The 27092-nt window shown below is 30.3% G+C and overlaps 1 protein-coding gene across 4 annotated transcripts in view; it reads right to left on the bottom strand.

Moving 5' to 3' along the window:
- Positions 1–3411: 3411 nt before the first annotated feature.
- LOC106679931 (casein kinase I) overlaps positions 3412–27092 on the bottom strand; it is a 39006-nt gene continuing 15325 nt past the window's right edge. The window contains exons 9-10 of one of the 4 annotated variants that reach the window (XM_014419332.3): positions 12232–12385; positions 3412–4797 (exon numbers count right to left, since the gene is read on the bottom strand). In XM_014419332.3, coding sequence (XP_014274818.1) covers positions 4686–4797; positions 12232–12385 — 266 coding nt within the window. In that variant the 3' untranslated portion in view covers positions 3412–4685. Of the gene's footprint in view, positions 4798–12231; positions 12386–20205; positions 21529–22574; positions 23341–27092 lie in introns of those variants that run through there. The other 3 variants (XM_024361209.2, XM_024361207.2, XM_024361208.2) reach the window with 3 other exon arrangements.

The raw sequence follows: 27092 nt of genomic DNA, 5'->3' as shown, positions 1-27092 counted from the left end.
AAAATACTTTATAGCTCATTAAACTAGCTTTAATTTGAGTGCTAACAGACGTCTGTACGTCAAATGGTTTTTGAGATATAGATTTTTCAAAATAAATTCACTAACTACTTATCTTTCAGTACATCCCATACATTTTTATGAAATGTTGATTTTTAAAAATATCTCGAAAACTATTTAACGTAAATAACTCTATAAGAGCTCATATTTTAGCAAATTTGCTCTTCTTTAAATTACGTTCTCTTGTGTTGTTCCTAATTTTTAAGATATAGAGCTCCTTATGATCTAGAGATATATTTTTTCAAAAATCCAACATTTTATACGAACAACTATAAATTAACATTTTGTGAGATTATTTTGTCAAATATCATAAAAACTACTACTCCTACAAAGATAAATATAATGAACTATTTTTTAGTAAATTTAACTAGCTTTAATTTGAGCACTGGCAGACACCTGTAGGTCCAATGGTTTCTGAAATGAAGTTTTTCATAAATCAAACTGATTGTCTGAACAACTATAAATCAATTTATTTTAGCAAATATCATGAAAACTACTATTCCTACGATGGTAAAGGTCATAAACATCTTTATTGTCCATTAAACTAGCTTTAATTTGAGTGCTAATAGACATCTGTAGGTCACATAGTTCTTGAAATATAGATTTCTCAAAATAAATTAGCTAACTACTAATCTTTCAGTACATCCCATACAAGAAACTTTAAATACTCAGAAAAAGGGCCATTAGCTTGAGACTGGACATTGCAGACAGATGCTGTATCATGACAACGTTCCATGACAGAATTTTTGACTTCAAAAGCCATTCCTGTGGTTTCCCAGTCCCTCTACTCACCTGACCTCAGTCCCTGTTACTTTTTCCTAAACTGAAAAATATCCTCAAAGGACATCATTTCCGGACTTTAGAAAACATCCAAAAGAGTGTAACAGACATGCTGAAGACCATACTGGTTGAGGACTTCAGGTGCTGCTACCAACAATGAGAAGCATCAGCATGCAGCTCCCCAAGGGAACTACTTTGAAGGGGATAACATTGATGTTTCAAAAAAATAAGACTCGGAAAGATAAAAAAATAGTCTTATTACTTTTCTGCCACACCTCCTATAGTCGAAAAATAAAAGTGTCATTTTTAATTATAAAAGTTTTTCTGTAGGGAGTGATTACTACATTTCCTGTAAACTAAAAAGTTTTTGAACAGTCACTTTTCTTACAGCTGAAGAATATTCACTTTTCAGATCAAAATATAATGAAAAAGATCAGGTTAGTTTCACCTTCTATTTCTCAATTGTAACATTCTTCGAGGTAATAAACAGAAATTTTTAGGATGAGTAAAAGATAAAATCTTAGAGTCAATGAAAATTCATTTATATTTGTTATTTATATTCTTGTTTAGAATATGAAATCTAATAATGATAAACAGTTTCAAAATGAAGGCTGCTGAAAAAATAAACTATAGAATAATTCAAAAGTAATTAATTTACAATCTACAAATGGCGCAGGGTCGACGATGAACTACTTGAATGAAACATAATTATATTTTCGAACAGAACAAGTTGTGATTTATTTAATATAGGTAAAACATTCAATTAGAAAATAAAAGTATAAATTAAAAGAGGTACGTAAATATTTACATAACCTTAACAAATGATAGTTAAAAAATGACGAAAATTAATAAATATAGACGAATAGGCATAAGCTGCGATGCCAGCAAACAAATAGCACATGGCATACTTCCTTTTATGTAAAGCAGTACAGCAAATGGATTTCACAAGGATATAAAAGCAAAATTAATTTTTTTTTTTTTTGTCTGACATCTGATCTTTCAGACTTGATAATATATTGAGTTATTTCTAAATGACATTAATTCAACATTATGCCATGAATGTTCACTAGATTTCACAACACTTAAAAATATTGTTAAAACACCTCTGCGTGTTACTAACACAAAACTATTTTCCATTTTCATTACCACAAGTATATTTAATCAAGTTTCATGTATTAGCAATAAAATAACCTCTGGCTAAATCAATACAGCCATATATAAAATGTACAAAGTGACTTATGATAATGAAATTGAACACATTTACTCATCAGTTACAAAGAATCTGTAAGCGTTCCACTTACTAAACCAACTTTATTAAAAACGACCTTAAATATAAAAGCCATCTAAAAATCATACACAATGATCATTAATTCAAGTTAGTAAAAAAAAAAAAAATATATATATATAAAATTATAATTTTAAAACACATTAACACATAATGCCCATAGTAAACAACTAAACAGTGACATGTTGAATAAAAAAAAATTTTCAGAGATCTTAAAATGGAGTGTAATAAGAGAAAAAAAACAGATAAGAAAGGAAAACTTGAAATAAAAACATCATCTCATTTCTTTTTTCCAAAATTCTTCATTAATCATCAGTTCATAACCTTCATAATTACAAAATTACTAGCCGGTAAATTGGTTAAAATGTCATAATTTAACTTGTGAGGTGAATCTTACCAGCTTATAAGTTAGCAACGATACAAAATATGTTCGACATATAAGTATTTTTCTTATTATTTTTTTTTTTTTTAATAATTGTTAATAAAAGTGTTTCAATTTATTCGGGGGAAGAAATGGACATTGTAATTAGGCAGCTTAATCAAGTCAGTAGTATATACAAATTATCGAACAAATACCTAACAATTTTCGTACATAATTTAATTACGATTGAAATGCCATTACCTTCGGTGAGTGATATATTATTATGAGACGAGTCAAAGCGATTGAGGAATAAGTTGATGCTAAAACTCGCCTTGGGCAAAGGCCATAAGGAGATATTTTATAATATAAATGATAAAAAAAAGTTACTAATTTTAATATTTTCATAATTCTTTTAAAAAATCTACAACATATTAATTGCAACGTAACTAAATCTATCCTATTGTGATTTGGTAGAATGTCTAAATCCACTTTTGGAAAATATTTTAAATGAGTAAAAAAAAATTCTTTTATAGGCCAATATACCATTTACGGGAAGAATAACTATAGAATTATTTCTCTCACAATCAGTCTTTTTTTCATTACTTTAAAAAAAGAAAAGACAATCTGCATTCAAACACACATACATGTTTATGAACATAAACCTCACATATTTCAATTTAAAAGAAAAAAAAAAAAGAAGAGAAAACAATGCACCATTTATAAAAACATCTGTCTTTGATACAAAAGTGCCTTATTCGTTCCTAGTATTTGCGTGAATGACCAATACTGGAATGACACTTATACATCTTGGGAAGGTGAGTAACGAATAAATTGAAACATTTTTTACATCCTTTAAATCTATATAATATACATATAATATATAAACACACTTATTAATTTATTCTAAGAGTATGAAAAATCAAATACATTCAAATTTGACACAATTTTTTTATTTATTTTTTTTATTTATGTTACATAAAATATATACATATAATCAATTGGTTCGTTTGGGTGAAGTGTTAGACACCGAACGAGATTTTCTTTGGAAATATTTCCAGAATATAGCTGGCCTGCGTGGCCTCCCCCCCACGCAATTCGCCTTACCAACAACCAAATAGTCCCCAACATTTTTAAAAAAATTTTTTCGGTTAAATTCCTGAGGATTTACTATACACTTACTGCACATATTTATACAAAAGAATAATATTATTAAATACTTGACATAAATATCAAACAATATTAATCCAAACAAGTCGAAAACTAGCCATGTACTAATGAATTCTTTTATCGCACTAAAGTTATCAGATGAGTCAATAAACTTAATTTGTACAAAAAATTCTTTTTTTACTAGGAAATTAAAATTAACAATATGACGAATTTAGAGGAAAAAAAAAAAGACTTACATTCTAAGGAGATAAAAAAAGAATTACATGTATGTATACACATATATATATATATTCATTCCTATACAATCTTATACTATAGCATCACATAACAGTACATATTTACATAAAAACTAAACACCCAACAGGGAGGTGCTACCATCTTGCTATATAATTAGTTGTTGGAAACCTGGAGATTTAATAATGAATGTAGTCAAATTTTAAATAACATTTAAAATCACTTTATGATACTTATAAAAGAAACAAACACATTGTTTCATATCAAGTAGGAAAATAACAGAAAAAAAAAATACAAAAAAAAAGAAAAAAGCATTTGCTTTTAAACATAATATTAGTTATGAAACAATGTGACAATCACAACAATAAACAAAGTGAATCTACAAGAGATTCCCTCATTTATAATAATCATCGAGCGCTATTCATTTCATAAACTTGTTACTCCACACATCTAAACTCTTTATGAAAATGTTCGCATTGGTAGATGAAATATACTATTTCCAGGAAAATATGCTAACTTCATTTTTAAAAGTTCCGTTTAGATATGTCCCTTATCAATATCTATTTCTTAGATAAATATTCATAATGATAGATTGGTTATAGATTGTTGTGATTAGTTAAAAATAAATCAACTAGTGCGGAGACGAGACAAACGACACTAATTAGAATATATAAAATAGTGATAAGAGAGAGAGCGCGTTGGGGCTATGACAAGAAATACAAGGCATGACTTTGCTGACTGCTAGACTACCTAGCGTGGCTGGTGGTCTGCTCCTGCTCATGTCGTGGGGGGATCTTGCTTTCATTTCTTGCGAGCGGTGTCACCCTTCGACAGGGAACCGCGGCGGGCTCCTCCTGAAGGCGGGCTCAGCGGTGGCGCCATCGTTGCTCCCCCTCCGCCGCCCCCGCTGCAGCTGCATTAACAACAAATAATACCTTAATTAACAACACTTTGATTTTAGAATTACGATAAACATTTATTTAAAAGCCCCAGGCTAATGAGGCAGTTCAAAAATTGTGATATCTTTATTCGTCAATTAGAAATAAAAATAGAGTGAATTTTTTTAATTTTATAATAACCAAGAATAGAAGGGTAGTTATGGTATAGGCAGGAATCTTTATAAAAGATTACCTAGTGATAAACTATTACGATAATATGAGAAGATGGACGGGGGTGCGGTCAGCAAAAATTATACAAATACATGAAATTTATTTTTGCATATGTTTCGACCTGAATTTCAGACCTTCATCAGGGCTGAACATACAAAGCGAGATAACAACCTTAATTCAGAGAAAAAAAAGTAATAATACACAAGCTTGGGAAAATATATTTGTTCAATATATTTATATACTTTTTTAAGTAATATTTTTTCCCCCACCGTCACATATATCTTTTCCCTTGTTCTTTCCTTATTAACCTTACTGGACACTGCATATTTCTTTGGGTTATTCTATATTTCTACTCAAAGTATATTTCTATATATCATCTAAAATATATATATCTACTCTTTTTGTACCTTTTATCTATTATAACATATATATTGTTTTCTTTCATTTCAATATGTTGTTTAAAATGGATTTTCATTATTTTTAGACATTAATTAATTTTTATTCAGATATTTATTTGAACAATGGCTTTTAAAAAATTTGTTTTTATTATCATTTATTTTGTATAATTGTTACCTCTACAATATTATATTCTATCTTCTATTAGTATCAATTTACTACTATCTACCTAATTTATTGTTATGAATTTTTCCAAGCTTTTTTATTAATAATTTCTTTATAATATAAATTTCTTTTTTGTCTCTCAATTAAGGTTGTTATCTCGATTTGTTTTTTTTTTCAGCCCTGAAATTCAGATCGAAACGTCGGCAAGAATAAATAAGTTTTGTTTATTTGTGTATTTTTTGCTGACCGCACCACCGACCATCTTCTCCCCGTATTAATCTATTGTTAGCTATTTACTCCTAATTAATATGGTAATAGTTTATTTTAATAACCTCTGCATTCAAGAATTGTCACTTTTTTCCCCCTCACAAACTGCTGAGAGTAACCTTGAACTGAAACAACCCTATTAGAGAGCAGTTTATTGATTTTACATACATTCTCCATGCTCTCTAGAGCAAATGGTCTTGAAAGAAACATTACTTCAAAATACTATTGAGAATAAATAAAATTGGCAGTGGGAAAAAATAATGTGACTTTTTAGCTAAAGATGTAATTTCTTCTATTTATATACTATGTTATAATACTATTTATATAAAATGTTTTGACGCACAGACTTTCAAAGGGTGTTTGTCTTATTAGTTTGGCTCTGCCTGGTTCAAGCGTCTAAAACTACAGGAATATTACTGTACTATAAATTAACAATCTATAATATTGATTGTAAAGGTACCACAGAAGGCTGTTTTGTTTGTTTTTCTAAAAAATCATAAAGAGAAAAAAAAATTAAATTTCATATTATGAATCCAAAAATACTACATAAGTGGATTATTTTCTCCTTTTCAAAAAATCATTTACTGATCTATTCACTCTATTTTTTTTTAAATCATTTGTATTAAAATTTAAAAACAAACAACAATTTATTAACGATATTTAGTGGACGATGATAGTCCAGGTGGTGGCAAAAAAATAAGCTCAATAAAATACAAAAATATTTAATATAAACCAACATTTTGCCCCACTTGCAGGGCTAATAATACTAAAACTAAAAATATTCTACACCAGGGTAGGACTATTAAAAATTAAAATCTATACTGCTACAACCCACGAAGGGTCAGGGGTTCAGTACTTTGTAAGGAAGTACTGTTACTAGAACAACGGTTGTGCAAGGAGGTGAGATTTGGTCAGAATCAGGCTCGACTGGCAGATTTTTATCCAATTAATGAGGATGGGTGGACCGCAGGAGGCTCCAGAACTCACAGGGTTGGAGTTAGTAGCATCGTGCCTTACCATGGTACCATCACGCTCTCAGGGTAGTAAAATGATTTAAAAATTGTTGGGAAAATTATACAAAAACCACTAGTGTAAATTAAAAGAGAATAGAAATAAGATGATCAGAATTAAGTAGAACTAATGCTGAATAAAATAATAAATACAAATAAAAGTAAGAACGAATGTAATGTGTAACCTGTATAACTAAGATCTCAATGGACCTAAGATTCATTACCATTTAAGTAGGCTTTTCACTTACCCAGTTTTTTAAATAGGCATGTTTAGAATAATAGTCAGCTTATTTATAGGCCAAGAGAGGTTAAAATGTACCGTTTTTTATTTACGGAGGTAAAAATATAAATAAAAAACTGATGGCTCAAAAAAAGAGCAGTTATATTAGTACATTAAACTCCGTATATAGTTCGCCACATGAATTCTACGAAGAAGGAAATAAGGTAAGCATATCGTGGGATGGTAGATAAATAGAGGGAAAAAATGAGCAATTGTTCTGTGCATTTTATTCTTTATTGTCGTTCTGAAATTTAAGAAAAAAAAAATTATATGGGAGTAAATTGCTTTAGTGACACGAGATGAAATGGAAGTGATGGGGGAGAGAAAGCAATGCTGGTCGATTCTATCAGGAATTTTTTTCCTATTTCAATAGGAGAGTAGGAAGTTAAAGGAGCTTAACAATCCGAGCAGTAGCGCTCCGCTTTAGTAAGCTCCTGTTACTTCATACTCTCTTATCTACCTACTAAGTAGTATCTACCTTAAGCTATAAGAGGGAAAAAATGATCAATATTAATAAAATTTTAATACATTATTTCATTTCCAGAAGAGTGCCACCATTTTTTTTTTTATCTTGTTTTTAAGCCCTGATGAAACCTTGCAAAGTGGGCTGAAACATTGTTTTATAATAAATAGTATTTGTACTGTTTTGAGCTCATTTTTTTTAACAACCACAAGGACTCTCTTCCATCACTAATTACATACTGTCAACTATTAATCTTCCAACAATATTCAGCCACAAGTTCACATTTTTCTAACAACAATAATAATAATTATTATTATTAATATAAATGCATTACTGATCAAACTGTTAATAATTATAAGGTTGATTTAGAACAGGCCATGCTAATTAGTAAATATTACCCATGCACTACTCGCTAAAATAATAAGAAATATTACAGTAGATACTTACATCAAAAAAACAAAAGAGCTTATGGAAATTTTAGAAAATCATGTATGAAGAAGGAAGTGAATAGGAAATTATATTAAAAAAACAAAAAAAAAAACATGAAACATATGATAATTGAGGAAGTACAGCTTGAAGACGTAACAATTTAACCAGATCATATCTTTTCAAAAGAGAAGGGCAAAAATCGGCTATGGTTGAAACTAATGGCTAAAATTACCACGGATAAGACTCTTATTCATGAATGAACTATTGATGAGTAAATATCGTATTAATGACAATTTTAGCTATAAGTTTCAACTAAAACTAATTTTTTCCTAACTTGGCTTTTGAAGAGAGTCAAATAGAAATTAACTTGATACCATTAACTCATATAATAAAAAAATTAAATTTTTTTAAAAATAGTTTTGCAATTCATTATGCTTTAACTGTCCTGCTTTAAATACATATAACTAGTTAATGTTATTCTATTATTATTGATTGCTTAATCATTTATGTAAGACGTACGATTTGTGTTATCTAAACTATGGGCTCATAGTTTTCCGCTTTATTTAAAAGCTATGTGACCACATACGAACAGGGGATATCTCTTTGACTCTGAATGAATCATTTATTTATTTTTTATCATCTCTCTAGGTATCCTCTTTTAAAAGAGATCGAAATAAACTTATAACTTAATTCTATTTATTTGCATTTAGGTTTTCCATTTGTCACAAAATTCAATAGAAATTTAAGGAACATCTGTTTATTTTATTTTTTCCCTAAAAAAAAAAAAAAAAAAAAAAATCATTCCAATGGGAAGAGGACAGTTAACGATTGAATTTCTATATTGTGGTTCTCGGGAGAAATCTGATAACATAAAAAAAAAAAAAAGTGACTAGAAAGAGCTATCTCGAACCCTGAAATTCTCCTTTTATAAAACTCTTCAGGCAAGTATTAACCAACAGCATCAGAACAGAGAATTCGCAACAGGGGCCAGAAAATCCTATTGAGATTAGAGCGACAAACCCTCGAGAAATACCAATTGTGATTATGCCATGTGGATAAAGATACCAGACACATATTTTCACACGTCACTGCACTGGCCATGCCTTATTCCTTACTTCATAAAAAATAAAAATATATAGATTGATTTAAAATTGGAGAAAGAAATCTTTTTGATTTAAAGATCTGTAGATCTTGATAAGGTAGGATTTTAATTACGATTTACAGTTTGGTTTGACTATCCTTTATCCATTAAGCTTTAAAAGATAATGAAGAAATTTACTGGAACCTAAAGTTTTTTTTATGCCTTAAGCGTACTGACGGCTTATAATATAATAACAATAATACGCAAACAACCTGCACTATATCTGCCATCTGGTTTATATCCCGTTTATGACAGCAGGTCATTTAAGTTTAAAAGGAACCAAGGAGTATAATACAACTTTATTAAATATTTAAAAAACAAAAATAATGCAAATAATGTTGAAATTATCAAGTTAAATTTATTTAATAATATTAAAAAATAAAAATACTTAGTCGATACCAAAATAGAATTGGATATTTTATCCTTTAATAATTTGAATAATTTTCATAAGGAAAAAATCATGAAATAAACAAGGATTAATTCCATAGAAAAAACATTTAATATGATTGACATCATTGAATATTAAATATATTTATATATATATATATATATAAATTTTCCTACATACCAAGCAAAACATTAATTATTGAGCTCCCTAAGACAAATTCTAACCAGGTGAAATAGAAGAAAATAAAAATAAAATACTCGTTCTATTTTGTTATTTTCTTAATATTTAACCCGATAAGTCCCCCGATTAAATGATAATTATTTTAAAAATAAAAGTGTATTTGCACTTAATCCAACCCTGCCCAACAAATTAATCATTATTTAAAAAAATTTTTTTTTTTTCTCATTTTTTTATTGGCTCTATAGACCTTATAGATCTTTGATCGTCCGGATCAGCCTTTGGGATTTCAGTATTCTTGGCAGAGAGAAGAAAGCTCTGCTCGCACAATGTTATACGCTGGTCTATCTCAGTTCGTTGATCATTTAATGATGTTATTGTGGAACCGAGGTATTTGAAACTGTCTACTTTTGGAAACGATTTGCATTTCAAGAACATATCATTTTACAAATTGGTTCAAAAAGCACGGCAGTTTAATAAATACTGCATTTAAATGTCATTTTATTTTTTATAGAAAGTTTTAGAACTATAAATTTCTGTCATTCTACTTTTCACTATTATTCATTCAACCATCATTAATTTTAAGATATTTTGACACCACAACAACTCGAAAACTTCATTTAAATTTTTTTTTTTAAGGAATGGTTCCAATTTATGAAAAAAGAAATCAGATAAAAAGTGATGGTAAGTTTTATTCCATTATCTGAACTGATTCACTTTAGTTCGTATTTAACAATTCTTTCTAAATTATTCCTTTATCAATGTTTGTTAAGCTACTTAACCAAACCAATTTTAATGTGACAGAAGCTTGAAACTAAGCCTCTAAAGGAAAATTACAAGTCACGAGATTCAGATCTGATTATCGGTAGCCTCAGAATATCTGCAATTAAATGGGATAAGATAGTATAAAGTTGAAAAACAAAACAGCTAAATAATTCCAGAAGCATTGTTTGTTTCTGCAGTGTTACATGATTTCAGAACTATATTATAGTTTAATTATAATGACCAGAATTTGGCTATTAAACAGTAGTGTATATAAAGGATGACCAAAATTATAAGTTTCAATCCTTCCTGTGAACAGCCGAGCTCTATCACTAAGGTTGTATTATTTCCTGCACATTTTTGCTTGGAAAATAAATGAAAAATTATTTAATGAAAAATAAAAAAAAAAAAAAGGGAGGGAGACACGATAATATCCACAAGATGTTCAAGAAATTAGTACTGATAGAGAGAGATGGGTGTTGGTCTTTTTTGTCTAGTACAAGAGCTTTTTTCACCTCTTTTCCCTTCCATAGTAACTCATCGTAGAGATTCTAAACTATAAATAGCTCTATCACCTCTATAAAAATAATTTTGTGAATTTTGATTGGAGCATTAATATTGAAGTATAATAGAATAGTATATATATATCTGTACCACTACAACCCATGAACCCATATGTAGTACTTTGCAAGAAAATACTATTACTTGATCACAGTCATGCAACAAGGTGATTCGATCAGAATTATGCTTGACCGCCATTTTTTCCCGAATTAAGGATACCCACTTTATGAGGCTGGGTGGACCCCGGAGGGCTCCTGAACCCACAGGGTTGACTCGTGGCTACAGTGAAACAGAAAATCTGCCACAGCCAGATTTCAACCCGAGTCTCCTTGGAGTTACTAGCACAGTGTCTTTGTCTAAAAAGAATATACATTAAATAGCAAATGAGAAAACAAAAAAGAAAAACAACTGGGTATCAATGTACAATTGAAATTTTATAAATGGAAGAGAAGAAATAAAGGATCTAAACTGCCAAAAACTTAAAGACATTGGGATTCAAGCATTCAGTGTTTTGTTTTCTTCTGTGTAGTTGCACGTTCTTTTGATTTCACATAATTAATTCTTCTTAATAGACTGGTTTAGCAAATTTTACTAGTTCCTTTCTTAATTTGGAAATTAAAATTTTTCGGGATCTGGCCAAGTGCTCCCTATACCATGGCAGTCCTGTTCTGTAAGACCTTAAGAACCACCCAAATCAGTGAATAAAATTGTGGGGTGAGCAAAAAAAAGTAGAGACTCCATAAGGTATATTTTTAACATCAATTTAACTCCTTCAAAAATTTTCAACCTCTGGAGGGATTTCTTAAACACCAACTTAACTTAACTTAACTTCTCTTCTCTACCAACATTTTTTATTTTTGCCATTTTTAAGCACTAGAAAAATATCAAATAACTTTTCATATTTTCCAAACAAATTGAGAAGTAAAAACAACTTTAATGACGGAGATTTTGTTGCTCGCACTTTTCTTTTATTTTGCATAATTTATAAAAACAAAATTAATAAATAAAGAAAACTAGGAGAGGCGTGAAGTATAATATACCTCTGGTCATTTTACATATAATTTCTTCCAATTCTTCTAAAAAAAAATAACACAAATACATAATTAAGTAAATAGAAATACATAAAAAATATTGATGCAACATTCATGTTTTACCCATAGACAGTGTACCTAACGGATCGTCATATACAAAATACATACTTGTCGAGCTGGGACTGAAGCAGGGGTGATGTCGGTGTGTTTCCCCTTGGCAAGGTCAGGTCCAGAGTAGATGGCAGCGGAGTGCGGTGAAGCCTCATGAGGACCCTGCGCTCCTCGCCGCCTGCTCGGCCGCTGCTCCTACCTCCAGCTCCACCTAGATTGGTCATCGCTCGCTCATTTGCTCTTCATCTACCACTTCTTTCATTATACACTATCTAACTCTATAACGGCCCTTGTTTTTTTAAAACATCATTTTGGTAATTATATTACTTTCCACAACAGCTTATTCAAACTGACTATTATAGATTAATTTGTAATAATACAAAAAAAATTTAAAGTCAAAATATGACAACAAAAAAAATCATATGATAATAAGAAAACATACTAATAGGAGTAATGGAAACATAAATATAATTTAACCAATACATGCAATAAGAAACCATCCAATATTTTTTTTTACTCTCTGTGTGGCTATTTCTGACAAGGGGTTGTCCTATAAATAACTAACCTACCCTAACCAGAATAGGAAGGTCAAGTTTTCATTCCTTAGGACCAACATGAAATAAAAGAGTAGAATTGAATGAGCAATGCTGCAGACTTGAGGTAGCTAAGGTGATGCCTAAAGACATAGCTACAACAGCCTATCTTATAAACTATGAGGTATGTAAAGAAAGTAAGATTACTCATTTTTTTTGGGGGATTTAAAAAAATACGGTATATTGTAGGTATATATGTTACTTATTTTTCCATGTAATCTCCTTCCCTTTCTATACAGATTGTTAGTCGTGGCATAAGCTTTTGATGCCACCCTCACAGTACTGTTCCATCCCCATCTCCCTTGTCTGCTTCAAGACCTGTTGCTTCTCCTCCACATTGGTTCAAAATTTTGTTTCACCCATGTGAGTCTTCAGGAAGATGAAAAGATGGAAATTTGAAGGTGCAAATCAGTTTAAAAGCTTCTAAGTGGTTTTTGCCGTATGCGGGTTTATAGCACCTTTGGCATAAACATTCTTGACCTATGCAGTATTTTCTTCCACGAGAAGGAACCTTATGACAGCGCACACCTAACACTTGGCATAATTTCTTATGGACATATTTTACAGAAACGGTCACGACTAGACGAGTTTTGGTATTGACGTTGATATACAGTGCTCATTGTGTTCAGGAGACTTCTCCCTGCTACTTCTCATTGTTGCCTACATTTGAAAAAAAATTCACACAACAGGACTCCAACTTTCTGGGCATGCCTTCTATATTGATAAGGTTTAACACTTTCCAACAAAAAACTAAAGCTTCATCTGTACATATGGTCCAATATCCAAGGAAATGCCATTGATTACTGGGGGACAACCATCCAAATATCTCCTATAATTTACCGTAACCCATCTCAAATTCGATGTAGCTATGAAGAGTGAATTTTTTTTATGGGAAAGCCAGTTGTGTGAAGGGTGGAAGAGTTAGATTGGCTATCAGAAATGTTTCTATGATATTCTCTAATAAATAATAAAGACATAGAGCAACAATTTATCATGGGTTTATATAGCAAAATTCCTTGAAAAATTATTGATATATCTTATAGGTAAATTCTTTATTACATTTGCGGGTTTAATTATCAGTTTAATAATCGAATTATAAATTTAAAAAAAAGAAATGAATGGTATGCTGTTATAAACAATGAACTAACAACAATGATGGAATTAGAAAAACAATTTGAAGTAATGTAAGTAAACAAAATTAATGTAGCATGTTTGTCAGATATTTTAAAAAAATTGCATAATCTAAAAATTGAAGTTCTACCACATTTGTCTCCATCAGTCAACCATTCTTTCATAGTGCTTAAAAAAATATATATACTCAAATGAATAACTTTAAAGTTAAATTTATTGAGTTTATTAATTCAAAGGGCATTAGGACATATATATTAAAACAGAATATTCTTATTTTGAACCAGAATTAAAATAGACATTAGATATTAACATAAAAATGGTTGTATTAATTCTTTATTTTCTATTGTTATTAATATCACAAAAGTTTACATTTTTTTCTGTTTAAAGACCTAAAAATTACTTTTTATTAATTATCTTTTTTTTCTTCTTTACTCTCAAAGGCACTAAAGCCCATTAAATATTTCTGTAATGTTATTCTAAAATAAAATGTTTTTTTTTCTTTATAGGGTAGAGCGTTGATTATCTGAACTAATGTCGTCAGTGTGGTTTGGATAATCGAAATTCACTTAAAAAAAGAAAAATGCCAAATAAACACATTTTTGTACTTTATTTTATTGTGTGATACACAAGTACATACTTTTATAAGGTAAAAAGTTACTGGAGTTCCTTATGAATACTTTTTTGATAAATACAATAAAATGTATAATGTAAAATTATACTTTTTAAGTATAATATAATTTCCTTTTTCTCAAAGGATAAACCACATAAGAAAAAAGGTCTTTAAGGAGAAGATGTAAGGGAAGTTCAATCAAAATCACTAGAACATTTTTGGCATTAACATCTATACATCATCAAGTTTTTAGGCTATTGCGCATAGGTGTTCCATTTGGTGCATAAGCATATAAGGTAAGGTTAGTTGTCACAGAGCATGATTCTAGATCATAATTTTAACTGACTACTATCATTATTGGGAGCACGGGTAGCCCCAGGGTAAGGCGCAAGGCTACTAACTCTAAGGACCCGAGTTTGAATCCACCCGGGCAAAAAAATTTCTTCTGTAATACTGTAGCCATGAGTAGACTCCTGGGGTCTTAAATTATGTACCGTTAATTGGCTAAAAATCTGGCAGTTGAGCTTGATTCTGACCAGATCACCTCCTTGCACAACCGTTGGTCTAGTAACTGTACTTCCTTACAAAGTACTGAACCCCTGACCCTTCGTGGGTTTTAGTGGTGCAGATTTAAATTTAAATTTAATTTAACTATCATTATTACAAATTATATTATTCCTCAAAGTTGTTTTTTGTCGATATATGCTGCATCTTTCTTAATAATTCATGAAAACCAATATTTATATATTATCTATTACAATTGTAATTTCTAAATGGTATATATGAGAGTGAACTACCCCCGCCCTCCGTGTTAGCCTTACTTATCTGACTTTTCAAACAGAAACTTATAGCAAGTAGGTTGGTTGATGTACGATATGTCACAATCTCACAATAGGAGATCACAACACAAAAAAAGGTAATACTGAGTGATATAGAAGCGACAGTCATGTATTACTTTCGAAATATTTGCTTATAATGGGAAGAGATGACTTAAGATAGGTAAATCGAGCAATATTTAAGAAGTGCCTGAAATTGGAAAACGGCGTGTAACCCCATATTAGCAATACTTATTTAAAACAGTAAAGGACTAAAACTAATTATGGAGTAACTATCAAATGATCCTCAATCAATGATCAGAGCCTAAAAGTCTATATCTTAGTCTATAGCTAGACTCGCTCACGAGTCGAGCTCATTCGAAGTGTAAATCTTAGTGCTGGCTATAACAATGTGCTATATAATGTAGTGTTGTTTCCGGTGCCTGACTACATTAGTGACAAGTTTCATCACGAACTACTCTACAAATTATAAGATGTCTTTTAAGTCTGCAATGACCTGTAAGAACTCCTATTAGTAATCGGAGTTCATTTCTATTTAGGCTTAGCAGCCGCCACTAGGTTCTAGAAGTGGAGGGCTTAATTAATTTCTTGGTCTGCCTCAACCCTATGTATTACCTCCACTCCTTGCTTGCTATCTTCCATGTCCGATCAAGGACTTCTTTATGTCGGTGCCTAGGAATGGTTCTGGTCCCATAGAAGGGTGCTCAGCTTTCTCATTTCCAGTGATTCCCTTATGTTCAGAGATCCACACTAACTAAGCTCACCAGTGACTCTAATGCCTGCTTGCACTCTCTCACCAATGTAGAGGTGGCTTTAGGCGACTCAGGGGGCTTGAAGGGTAGACTGAATACCTGAAAAGACAGTGATGCATGCCCTTTCACAGCTAATGACTTCAAGACATGTACCTGGCGACAATATGGCAAATACTTCTGCCTAAAAAACAGTCAAGTACTTGCCTACTGGGTAGCCTAGTTCTATGCCTAAATCTTCAACTACATAGACTCCTGTTAGACCAGTCAAATCTTTCCTCGATCTATCACTGAAACAGGGTAGGTTTCTATTGAACCTTGAACCCAATCCTCTGTCTTAGGGTATAAGTAGCTAATTTTTGTGTCCAGAGCGGGTGTTCAAAAAAGTGACATGATTCATTTCACCAAAGCACTCCTGATCTTCTAGTATCCATTCTTCCCCACTTTGAATACCAATGGAGGACTATCTGGTAAATACAAGATGAGACTGAAAAGATAAATAAACTACTTCATAAGAAACATCTTTGATGTTCTCAGATATTTTCATATCTCTCAATAATGTTATTCTCAACTAAGTTGGCTCTTTCCTAATATCCTAAGACAAAATACCTTCTTATTCCATCCCTAATAACAAAAAAAAAACCTTACTGCATAATTGACCTTCTCACCCTTCTTATATCCATCCACCCATTAAATACGAGTCTAAACTATAGATTGTTCATCCCTTTCACATAGAAATGCTTTCTTTTAAAAATCATTTATTGCCCAAGCTACCTCATTTTGAAATTTCTTACCTACTTGTTAAGTTTTATCCTTAACTTTATTCAAACATTGATTATATATCCACTCCTCCATTATTAATCTTCCTTATACTTTTAAATAATAAATATCCATTGAAGCTTGCGTAATTTTTTTTATTTATATTTTTTCATCTTGTTTTCTTAGTTCATTTATATAATTGCTATTGTTTTATTTAATTTGGTTAAACTTGACATAACGCAACCAGACAAATGCTGCTCAAATTATCCACATTGTTATGCTTGGAGGAACGGGCATCCCAGAATAAAGATCCATTTTTCATTTAATATGAAAATAAAACTACCTTAGGGATTTGATGTAGCTCATGATCATTAAGATCTAATTGAAAATGATTTCTGTATAGAGTAATTGTAGTACCAAATTTATTAATGTACAAGATCCATTGTTGATAAAAATCGGTTCATCTTCACAACCAGAGGGTACTTATATTGTACCAATGACTAAATATTTTACTTAAATAACCCCAGTATTATCTACTCTACCTAATATTTTCCTACAATGCTAAAGCATTAAGAATTAAATTCTTTAGTCACTGGTTAACTATCATGCTGAAAACAAGTGAATTGAATTTGAGAACTTGTAAAAAAATTTTTTTGTTGCGGGGTCAACAAAAATCATATCGTGAGATTGCAGATTTATTAAGTATAAATTTTTCCATGGTTAGGTATGTCATAAAGAGGTTTGAAGAACATGGGACGCCTGAAAACAGTGAGCAAAAATGCCGTCCAAAATAGTTGAATTCCAGGATGAGGAGAAAGATAAAAAAATGAAGCTATGATGAATCCCTCAGTAAGTTTTTGAGACCTCGCTTATATAGACCATACAAGTACTGGTGTTCAGGTTAGTGAGAGGACTATCAGATACTGCCTGAATTTTGAAGACCTGGATGGTAGAGTACCTCGAAAGAAACCTTATATAGATAACAGTAACGAGCGTCTTGCTTTTGCCAGAGAATATTTCCATAAGCCGCTTAGCTTTTGGGAGGATGTCATATTCTCTGATGAAAGAAAGTTCAATCAGTTGGGGTCCGAAGAAGAGTATTTGGAGGCGGTGTAAGGAAGAATTGAAAAAGCGAAATGTATCTGTTACAGTAAAACGTGATGGTGGACATGTTATGGTATGGGAGTGTGTCTCATACCACGGTGTGGAAAATGTTGTTTCCAACGACAGAACTTTAAATGCTAAGGGTTATGTGAACATTTTGTGCCATAACCTGCATGCAAGTGCCGAAAAAATTAATATCTGGGATCGATATGTGTTCCAGAGGGACAATGAACCAAAATAAACTGCCACCAAAACCAAGGAATGGTTGATATTTAATGTGCAAAGACAGATGCATACCCCTCCTCAATCACCTGACATAAATTTTATAGAAAATTTATCGCACATCTTACATCAGACTGTGAGAAAGCATCACATCAGTGGAAGACCATTTGAAACAAGTACTGGTCCAAGAATGGGAAACAATCAGTCTTGACTTGGTCCACTCCATGCCCAAACATCAACTGGCAATTATTGATGCCAATGGACTTTTTACGAAATATTAAATTTATATTTATTCTCAAAATAAAAAAATAATCGGAAATGTGCAAATACTTTTTGCCAGAGGATTTCATTATTTTTAAAAATTTTCTAAAAAAAAAAAAAGTTAATTATTGTAAACATATAGAATTGTTTTAGTTTTAAATGTACTTTTGATTAATGTGAAGTTCAGTGGATTATTATTTCCCTAATGACCGATAGTTTTATAAAAACTGGGTATGCAAATACTTTTTGTCACCACTGTATAATGAAATGGGAGGTTTCGAAGATGATAACTGACAACAGTGGAAATTCTAAAATCTATGCCGTTGTTAGATAAAATGTATTAATAAATTTAAAAAAAAAAATTAAAATTTTAGTTGGTACAAATAAAATGTCTTTCAAAATAGTACTTACCGATCAATTTATATCCAACTGGTTATGACTCGGTATATTTTTATAAGATATACAGCAGGGAGAACAAATAAACGTATATTATCTGTATAGTTGTATCAACAAAGAAAGAACACAAAATGTTCATTATTTTAACTTTTGTGTTTAAATGAAAATATTTTCAATGGAGAAGATATTCTACTTTGCTTGAATAGAGGCACAAATAAAAAAAAAATTTTTTTTGCTCAATATGTTCCAAAGATAGCGTAGGATAGTGATCTTAATTTTCTATAATTTACCACCGGACAGAGTTGGGCAACAATTAGCTATAGTTGAAACTAATAGCTAAAATTGTCATGGTTACGACCCTTATTCATGAATGAATCATTGATAAATAAATATTGTATCCATGACAATTTTAGCTATTAGTTTTATAGTTGTGCAACTCTGCCACCGGAGAACAAATTTTTCAATATTAAACAGTACTTAATCTTTCTTGAAGAATGACATAACTTCAATTTTTTATTTTTTCCAAGTCAGGGAAACTCAGTTAGTCCGTAAATGGTTTGCTCGGATCAGAACCGGAAATTTTGACTAGGAAGATGCAAAGCGCTCAGGTCATCCTTCAACTGTTGATGACCAAATTCAAGCATTGATCATAGACAACCCTCACTCTACGACACGGGATATCGCAGAAACGCTTAACATATCTCATGCGTGTCTCAAATCATTTGGGGGCTTCGGGATATGTTTCTTGAAGTGATACATGGGTTCCTCACAATTTGAAAGAAAAGAATTTATCGGGCAGCATATCCATTAGCAATTCACCCTAAAGCTCACTTTCATAGGTCCAAATTGGCCTTATTACAGTCACGTAAACAAGTCCTTGCTAATGGATTGGAAGTTTAGACTGTTTGTCAAGTAAGTGCTGCAATAGTCAGAATTGATGAGCAATTTCCTGTCTATTCAGTCTTTTTAACAAATTTAGTTTAAAGAGACACAAATATCCAATATACAGGAAATTAGAAGAATAGCATAAAGTTTGATATCAATATTTGAAACAATGTATATTTCATGTTTAAATGTTTACACACCTCTCTTGTAAAATCAGCTTTATGTAATACGTGCCAGTATTCAAGAAAAGCAGCAATGTTGTTCTTGGCGTAGATGTAATTTTATGCAAGAAAAATATATTTGTGTATTTTAAATTCTGAATCTTACTTTCTGTAACCTAGTATTTACTATAATACAGCACGGAGATAATTGATAGTCGACTGAAAACTGAAACTAATAATACAGGGTTGCCATGTTTTATAATACTAAATCCTGAGCACTAATTACACTTAATTATGGTATTAGAGATTTATAAATTATTCATATCAAATAAAAACATATCACTTTATTTATTGAGTAGTAAGGCCTATGAAATAATAATAATAAAAAAATCAAAAAAAATCACACGATGATACTAGAGACAAAATTTATAGAATATGAGCCCTGGTGAAAAAAGTCAGTTATTTCACCCTAAATGTTGATCAATTTAATGAAAACTATGTATAACTACTAGTCAAAATTGATGCAACTGCCAAGTATAGGTAGGGGGAATAAAAACTGGCGACTGTTTCAAAACGTTAAAATAAAATAATTTTTCATTTGGAGCTACTTATCTTTAAAACTACCGATGACACTAGAAAACATAATACATCATCATTTGAAGTAGAGTAAATTCGCTAAAATATGAGCCCTAATAGAGCTATTTAGGTTCAATAGTTCTCTAAATATGACTTTTTAAAAACCAACTTTTTATAAAAATGCATTGAAAAATCAGTAGTTAGTGAATTTATTTTGAGAAATCTATCTCAGGAACCATTCAGCATACAGATATCTATTATAACTCCAATTAAAGCTAGTTTAATGTACCATAAGATAGTTCAAGTTGTTTATCTTTGTGGGAGTCGTAGTTTTCATGTTATTTGACAAAAGAAATTCCCAAAATGATGAATTAGGAAAAACTAAATCTCAAGAACCATTCGACGTACAGATGTTTATTAGGACTAAAATTAAAGCTAGTAGAATGTACTGTAAAGTATTTAAATAAGTTATAATTATAATTTATGTAATGTAATAAAGTATTTATAACATTTATCTTTATAATAGAAGTAGTGTTTACAATATTTGACAAAATAAATTCACAAAATGTTGAATTATGAAAAGTGTTGATATAAGAAAAAATATATAATTTAGTCTGAACAACTATAAATAAATTCTTTTTTTTTTTTTTTTTAACAAATATCATAAAAACTACCACCCTTACAAGGATAAGTGTAATAAACTACTTTATAGTAGTTAAACTAGCTTTATTTTGAGTGCTGGCAGATATCTGTACGTGTAATACTTACTGAGATATAAATTTTCATAAATTAAAAATTTTGTCCAAAAACTACTTTTTTCTGTCGGAAAAAATAACTGACTTTTTTCCTCCTCTTGGGCTCTTGTTCCATTAATATAGATATAAAATTCAATAGATATTATCTTCTACGCATATTAATAATAAAAAATAAACAATAAAAAATTAATCAAAGGACAGCAGTTTAGGTATCATTTATTAAAAGAAACTGAAGAACTGGTTTTTGAAATTTTTTCACAGCGACTCAATGACAGTAGCCAAGTATGCACCTTCGCCTCTCTTCCTTTTTTCTTGACTATATTTATATAAACATTTGTATTTCACAATATATACAATAAAGCCATTTAATATTAATAAAATTATTGTGTTATCATCATGACAATAACTAGAGTATAGTAATATATCTACTAATTATCATAGTGTGATGATGAGACAAAACTCAAAATAAGTCTAGATTGCGATATTTAATAAAATAAAAACAACTATAATTCAGAATCCATATGACAGTAAAAAATAATAATACGATATTCAATCTAATCATAACTAAAAGTTTAATAATATAAAACTTTTCACACACAAACAAGTTTCTCCTGTGCCATCTCCCTAATTCAACATCCAATAATTCATTAATCTTACCTTAAAAAGAGTTATTAACAAGATAATTAATATTCATAAATTTTTATTTTTATTGCTTTGATTAAATTTATATTTAATAAAACAATTGTTTTGTTTTTTAATTAAAGATGAAACACAAAGATCCTTTATTATAATTTTTTTTTTGAACCAGCTCATGCCTGATCAATATTTATTATATAATAATTTTAGGGATGTAGCTTTAGTGATAACATACAACTAGACGATAGGAAAGTAGTTCAGTCACCATGGCATAGGTTAACTCTGTTGAATAAATGTAGTATTTCCAAATTGGCAAACTGAATTTTGCATTTCAACAGATTAACCAGGCAATTTGGGGAATCAAGGCTTTACAGGCACTCTTCGGGTCTAATCAATCCTAATATGAGTACCTAGCGTAATCCCAATTATCTTCTCTCCTAATAAAATTCAGTAAAATCGAAAATCAGGTACTTCATTACCTGTATGTACATCCCATCCATAAAAATGCTAACAACGATAAATATAACACACATGCTCTTAACCATGAAAAAAGATAAATTCATTATACCCCATGTCATCAGAATCCTGGATATAGAAATTAATAGCAAATATTTACTTATATTTGGAATATACTCAAACTACTAGAACAAAATATGTAACAATTAACAATAAATAACTTCAAACCTTAAGTTGATTGGAAACATTAATAAGGAAAATTTTCTTTAATAATACAAAGTCGATTCTATATAAATTTATAAATATGGAACCGACAATTTTTCTGAATATCAAATATCCCAGGATATTGCTGTCCCATTTAAACCATGCAAAATATAGAATTAAGGTAAATAATGGATTTTTAAATATATTTCATTAACACTTCTTTATTAAAAATATTATATAATAACTAATATGGGGTTTGTAAACGGTAATTAACGAGAATGTTGTAACTCTCCCTTCTGCTTCCCCAATATGATATATGGAAATGTTCTTTCCTTAGATGTCACAGGCTTGTCAGTTTACTGAATGTGTCAGATTTTCAAATGTCAGACTATCAAAATTATATATTTTTTTATATAATACAAATGATTATAAAGTTTTTCAGAGCTGTTAAATATTAAACAATTTTTAATAGATCGTATTAACAGTAATGTTATATTTATTCAAGCCTAAAAAATACCTTATTAAACTCAGTTAATCTGGACTTCATTGTACAATGCTTACGTACATAATAAATCTTATTAAATTATTATTGATAATAAATAAATCACGATACTATAAATTTGTATCAATACCTATAAACAACTACCTTTCTATTCCTAAAACAATATCAGTCCAATCGGAATGTTTTTCGATAATTTCGAAATCAGGAAATCACAGCTTATTGGGGGGGAAGAATAGTAAAAATAAAATACACAAAACTGAATTTTTTTTTTTTATAAAAAAATTGATTTATTCGTCGATACTCCGACCATAGGATTTGGTCTCTTCTGAGCTGAAACGAAAAACAAAAAAAAAGGGATAAATAGTAAAAAAAAAAAAAAAACATTAAAAGAAACAAAATCCAACAACTTAGGCAAGACCGAATCAAGCAACCAAAAGATGGCACAGGGAAAGCAAACATACCAACTAGAAAGCAGACAAATAAATTAAAGCAGAGAAAAACAGCTAGCATAAACAATATGTTTTGAAGTTAGTAACGATAGTTTTTCTCATAATTGAAAATTTTTTAATAAAAATATTTTATATTTCACTTTAACCAAATAGTAGAGCAGACGAAAATCACAGAAGTTTAAAGAATACCGCAATACACATACACATGTTAACTTATAAAAGGGCCTCCTATAAATTTCATAAAGGAAAGAATATTGGTAATATTAAAAGTTTAGTTTTAAAACTATAATGGATCTTAACATTCTTTGAAATTTCTGAAAATAATATTTTGTTTTTCCGTTTTATACGCCTCTGCTGTCATACCTCAGGTAAATGTAATGTGCTGGCTGAAGGAAAATAAATTTAATTCTAACAAATCCACAACCAGTAAAGATAGAAGAAATATGGAAGGGTTTTAGATGTTATCAGAAAGAAGTTTAGTAATAGTGAAAGAAAACGCAACTAAGATATGATTAAATTAATTTAAAAAAAAAGCAATACACTTTTAAGGTTAGACAACAAATAACAGTAGTCCATGACAAAAAAAAAAAGTGATTAGTCACATTTTATACAAATTAAATTAAAACTAATAGTATCAAAACACTAATGAATATTGTTAAAAAAAAAAATAGTTTCAATCAGAAGTCCATGCTGTTATTATAACTTAGGACTTATATCAACACAAACAGGTAAAAAACATATGTTAGGCCAAAGCTCCGGTTCAGCTGATTTAAAAAAAAAAATGAAAACAGTAATAAATCTGAATCATTTTATCAAAAATAGTTAGTAACAACAAATCTTACATGAAAAAGTTGCATAACAGAATATAAAGGGTGTTTTTTTAAGCCCGATAGAACTTGAAATTGTAAAAAATAACACAAAAAATTAAATTGTAATCAAAATTTTTTTTTTATTCGAAAGATCAATACGTGACATTAACATTTGAAAATGATTTCGGGCATATGGGCTCCGCGGCTGTTCTTGACGAAGCGCATTCTGTAAAATTGTGTTCAGCGATGAGGCGCATTTTTGGCTTAACGGGTTTGTTAATAAGCAAAATTGCCGCATATGGTCGTGCGATTTGACACCTCTCGATTATTTCCTGTGGGGCTACGTGAAGTCACTGGTTTATGCTGATAAACCAGCAACAATTGACGCCTTGGAGGCCAGCATTGTTCGTGTTATTCGTGACATACGGCCAGCAGTGCTCGAAAAAGTGGCCCAAAATTGGACGTCCAGAATGCGCTTCGTCAAGAACAGCCGCGGTGCCCATATGCCCGAAATCATTTTCAAATGTTAATGTCACGTATTGATCTTTCGAATAAAAAAAAAATTTTGATTACAATTTAATTTTTTGTGTTATTTTTTACAATTTCAAGTTCTATCGGGCTTAAAAAAACACCCTATATTATACACATAGTACGGTTTTATTTTTATTTTGTGTTTGATGTATTCCATAGGTTGGAGTTAATTTGTAATAACCCTACGACTTAGTAGGGAAAGTAATCCCATTCTATGGTAATATCTTTAGAATATGTCAAATAAAAATAAAATAATTTTTTTTTTTTTTTAAATCGGATATGCCACTATTTAAGCAGAGCATTGATCCATGCTCATCGATTCTTATTTATTTTACCATTAAAAGAACAATTTCTACATTCTTCGAGAGTTATTTTTAAGATGGTCCATGCTAAAGACTTTGATAATCTTGTTAGGAAAAGAAAGTCCCTTCAGCTTCTATTTCAATTGCCATGGATACGACCTTCATTCATGAATGAACCACTGATAGATAAATATTTATATATAATAAGATGTAAATAGTTTACAACTATTTTTGTTTCTCTTTTGACCGTAACCCTGACCATCTTCTCATATATCAATTTTTACGGTCAACTATATATATAAACAAATATTGTATCCATGACAATTTTAGCTATTAGTTTCAACAATAGCTAATTTATGCCCAACTCTGGTTTTAGTCTTTAAGTGAAGCATCGATATAAGAACTTTAACAGAAGTTTCATTGTAAAGAAGAATATCACTATTGTCATAAACTTTGTCTTTTTAGAGAGCTAATCTTCAAAAGGCATAGGTTTTCCAACAATAGTGAATCATACTTGTATACCTTGAGGCAGCTTTTCACTTAACACTTTTGGTGTAACTATATCAGAGTGAAATAATCTTGTATGAATGTTTTCGTATAGGTCACAGATTTTCCCTGGGCCAAAAATAAGAAGGAAAAAGTGAATTGGTACATTTTCATTTCCATTATTCATTACTGTATTTGTTATTAATATTTACTTTATTCTCTTTTACAAAACGCTTTCTGTATATTATCTTCTGTACAATTTTTTAATTACATGTATCCAATACTAATGCAACAATATATGCATATAATAATATGTATGCATGGTTATTTATGGTCTCTTCTCTGTATGGCTTAGTACAAAGAAGATTATATATATGTATTTATGTGTGTCAAGAAGATACAGTGGCCTACTTGTTTCGGAACGAAGGATGTACGAGCTCTATATGGAGAGTTTATCTCTCACAGGTGCATCTGCATGGTTATCTTAATACACAGCCATGATCACAAATGGCACTATATACTCAAGTGTTATGCAAAGCTAATTCCTATTATTTATTTATTTTTATAATAAATTACAGGAATTATATAAATACAGGATAATAAATTTAATCGTTCAAAGATAAAATATGTAAAACCGAAAACAATAGCTATTACCATACCGAGAGTACTATTTCTAGTTAAACTACGTTTCCACAACTCCATAGGTATCTCTCTATTCATATTCTTTTAATTTACTCGGTTCTTTTTAACAGAATAGAAGAGTTATACGCACGCACATCGATTGAATTTCACGAGCACTGATTTATTAAATGAATGCAAGTATGTCAATAACGTGCTCGAAGAGCAGTGAAACCACGGAAATAGATCAATATGAATCAATTAATGATAATAAATGACTTAAAACAGTAATCACTTTAACTTAGTAGAGAAACAAGAAAAAGCCAAGCATTGACTTAAATAAGGTTTCATTTCATATAAGCAGGATGAGGCAACATTTTTCTCTACATCTTCATTCTGGATGTTTACATTTTTCTCTTCATCTTCATTCTGAATATTTATATTTTTCTCTACACCTTCATTCTGAATGTTTACATTTTTCTCTACACCTTCATTCTGGATGGCTACATTTTTCTCTACACCTTCATTCTGGATATTTACATTTTTCTCTGCAACTTCATTCTGGATGAATCAGAAACCAATAAGATCCTGTCATCAAAATCTGGAAGTGTATGGATTTCTTACATTGCTCACTTTTGATCAACAGTTGAAGTGAACAATTGAACATCACAACAGAAATGAAAACATCTACACTTATCACTTAAAACGATTCCATCAAAATGAATCAATGTAAATTAGCCTTTGGTCAGGTAACGTTTCAGGCAGCACTTCCTAATCTTTTTTTTTTCGCACGGCACCCTTGAAGGGTTAAAAAAATTTTTGTGGCACCCTAGTTGGGCTAAAAAGATTTCATGGAACTCTTGTAGAGCTAAAACATTTGTTATCAT

The sequence above is a fragment of the Halyomorpha halys genome, unplaced genomic scaffold (assembly GCF_000696795.3).
Source record: "Halyomorpha halys isolate HHAL.00 unplaced genomic scaffold, Hhal_1.1 Scaffold234.1, whole genome shotgun sequence".
In the NCBI taxonomy this organism is placed as follows: domain Eukaryota; kingdom Metazoa; phylum Arthropoda; class Insecta; order Hemiptera; family Pentatomidae; genus Halyomorpha; species Halyomorpha halys.
This window is presented reverse-complemented; position numbering and strand designations above follow the sequence as displayed.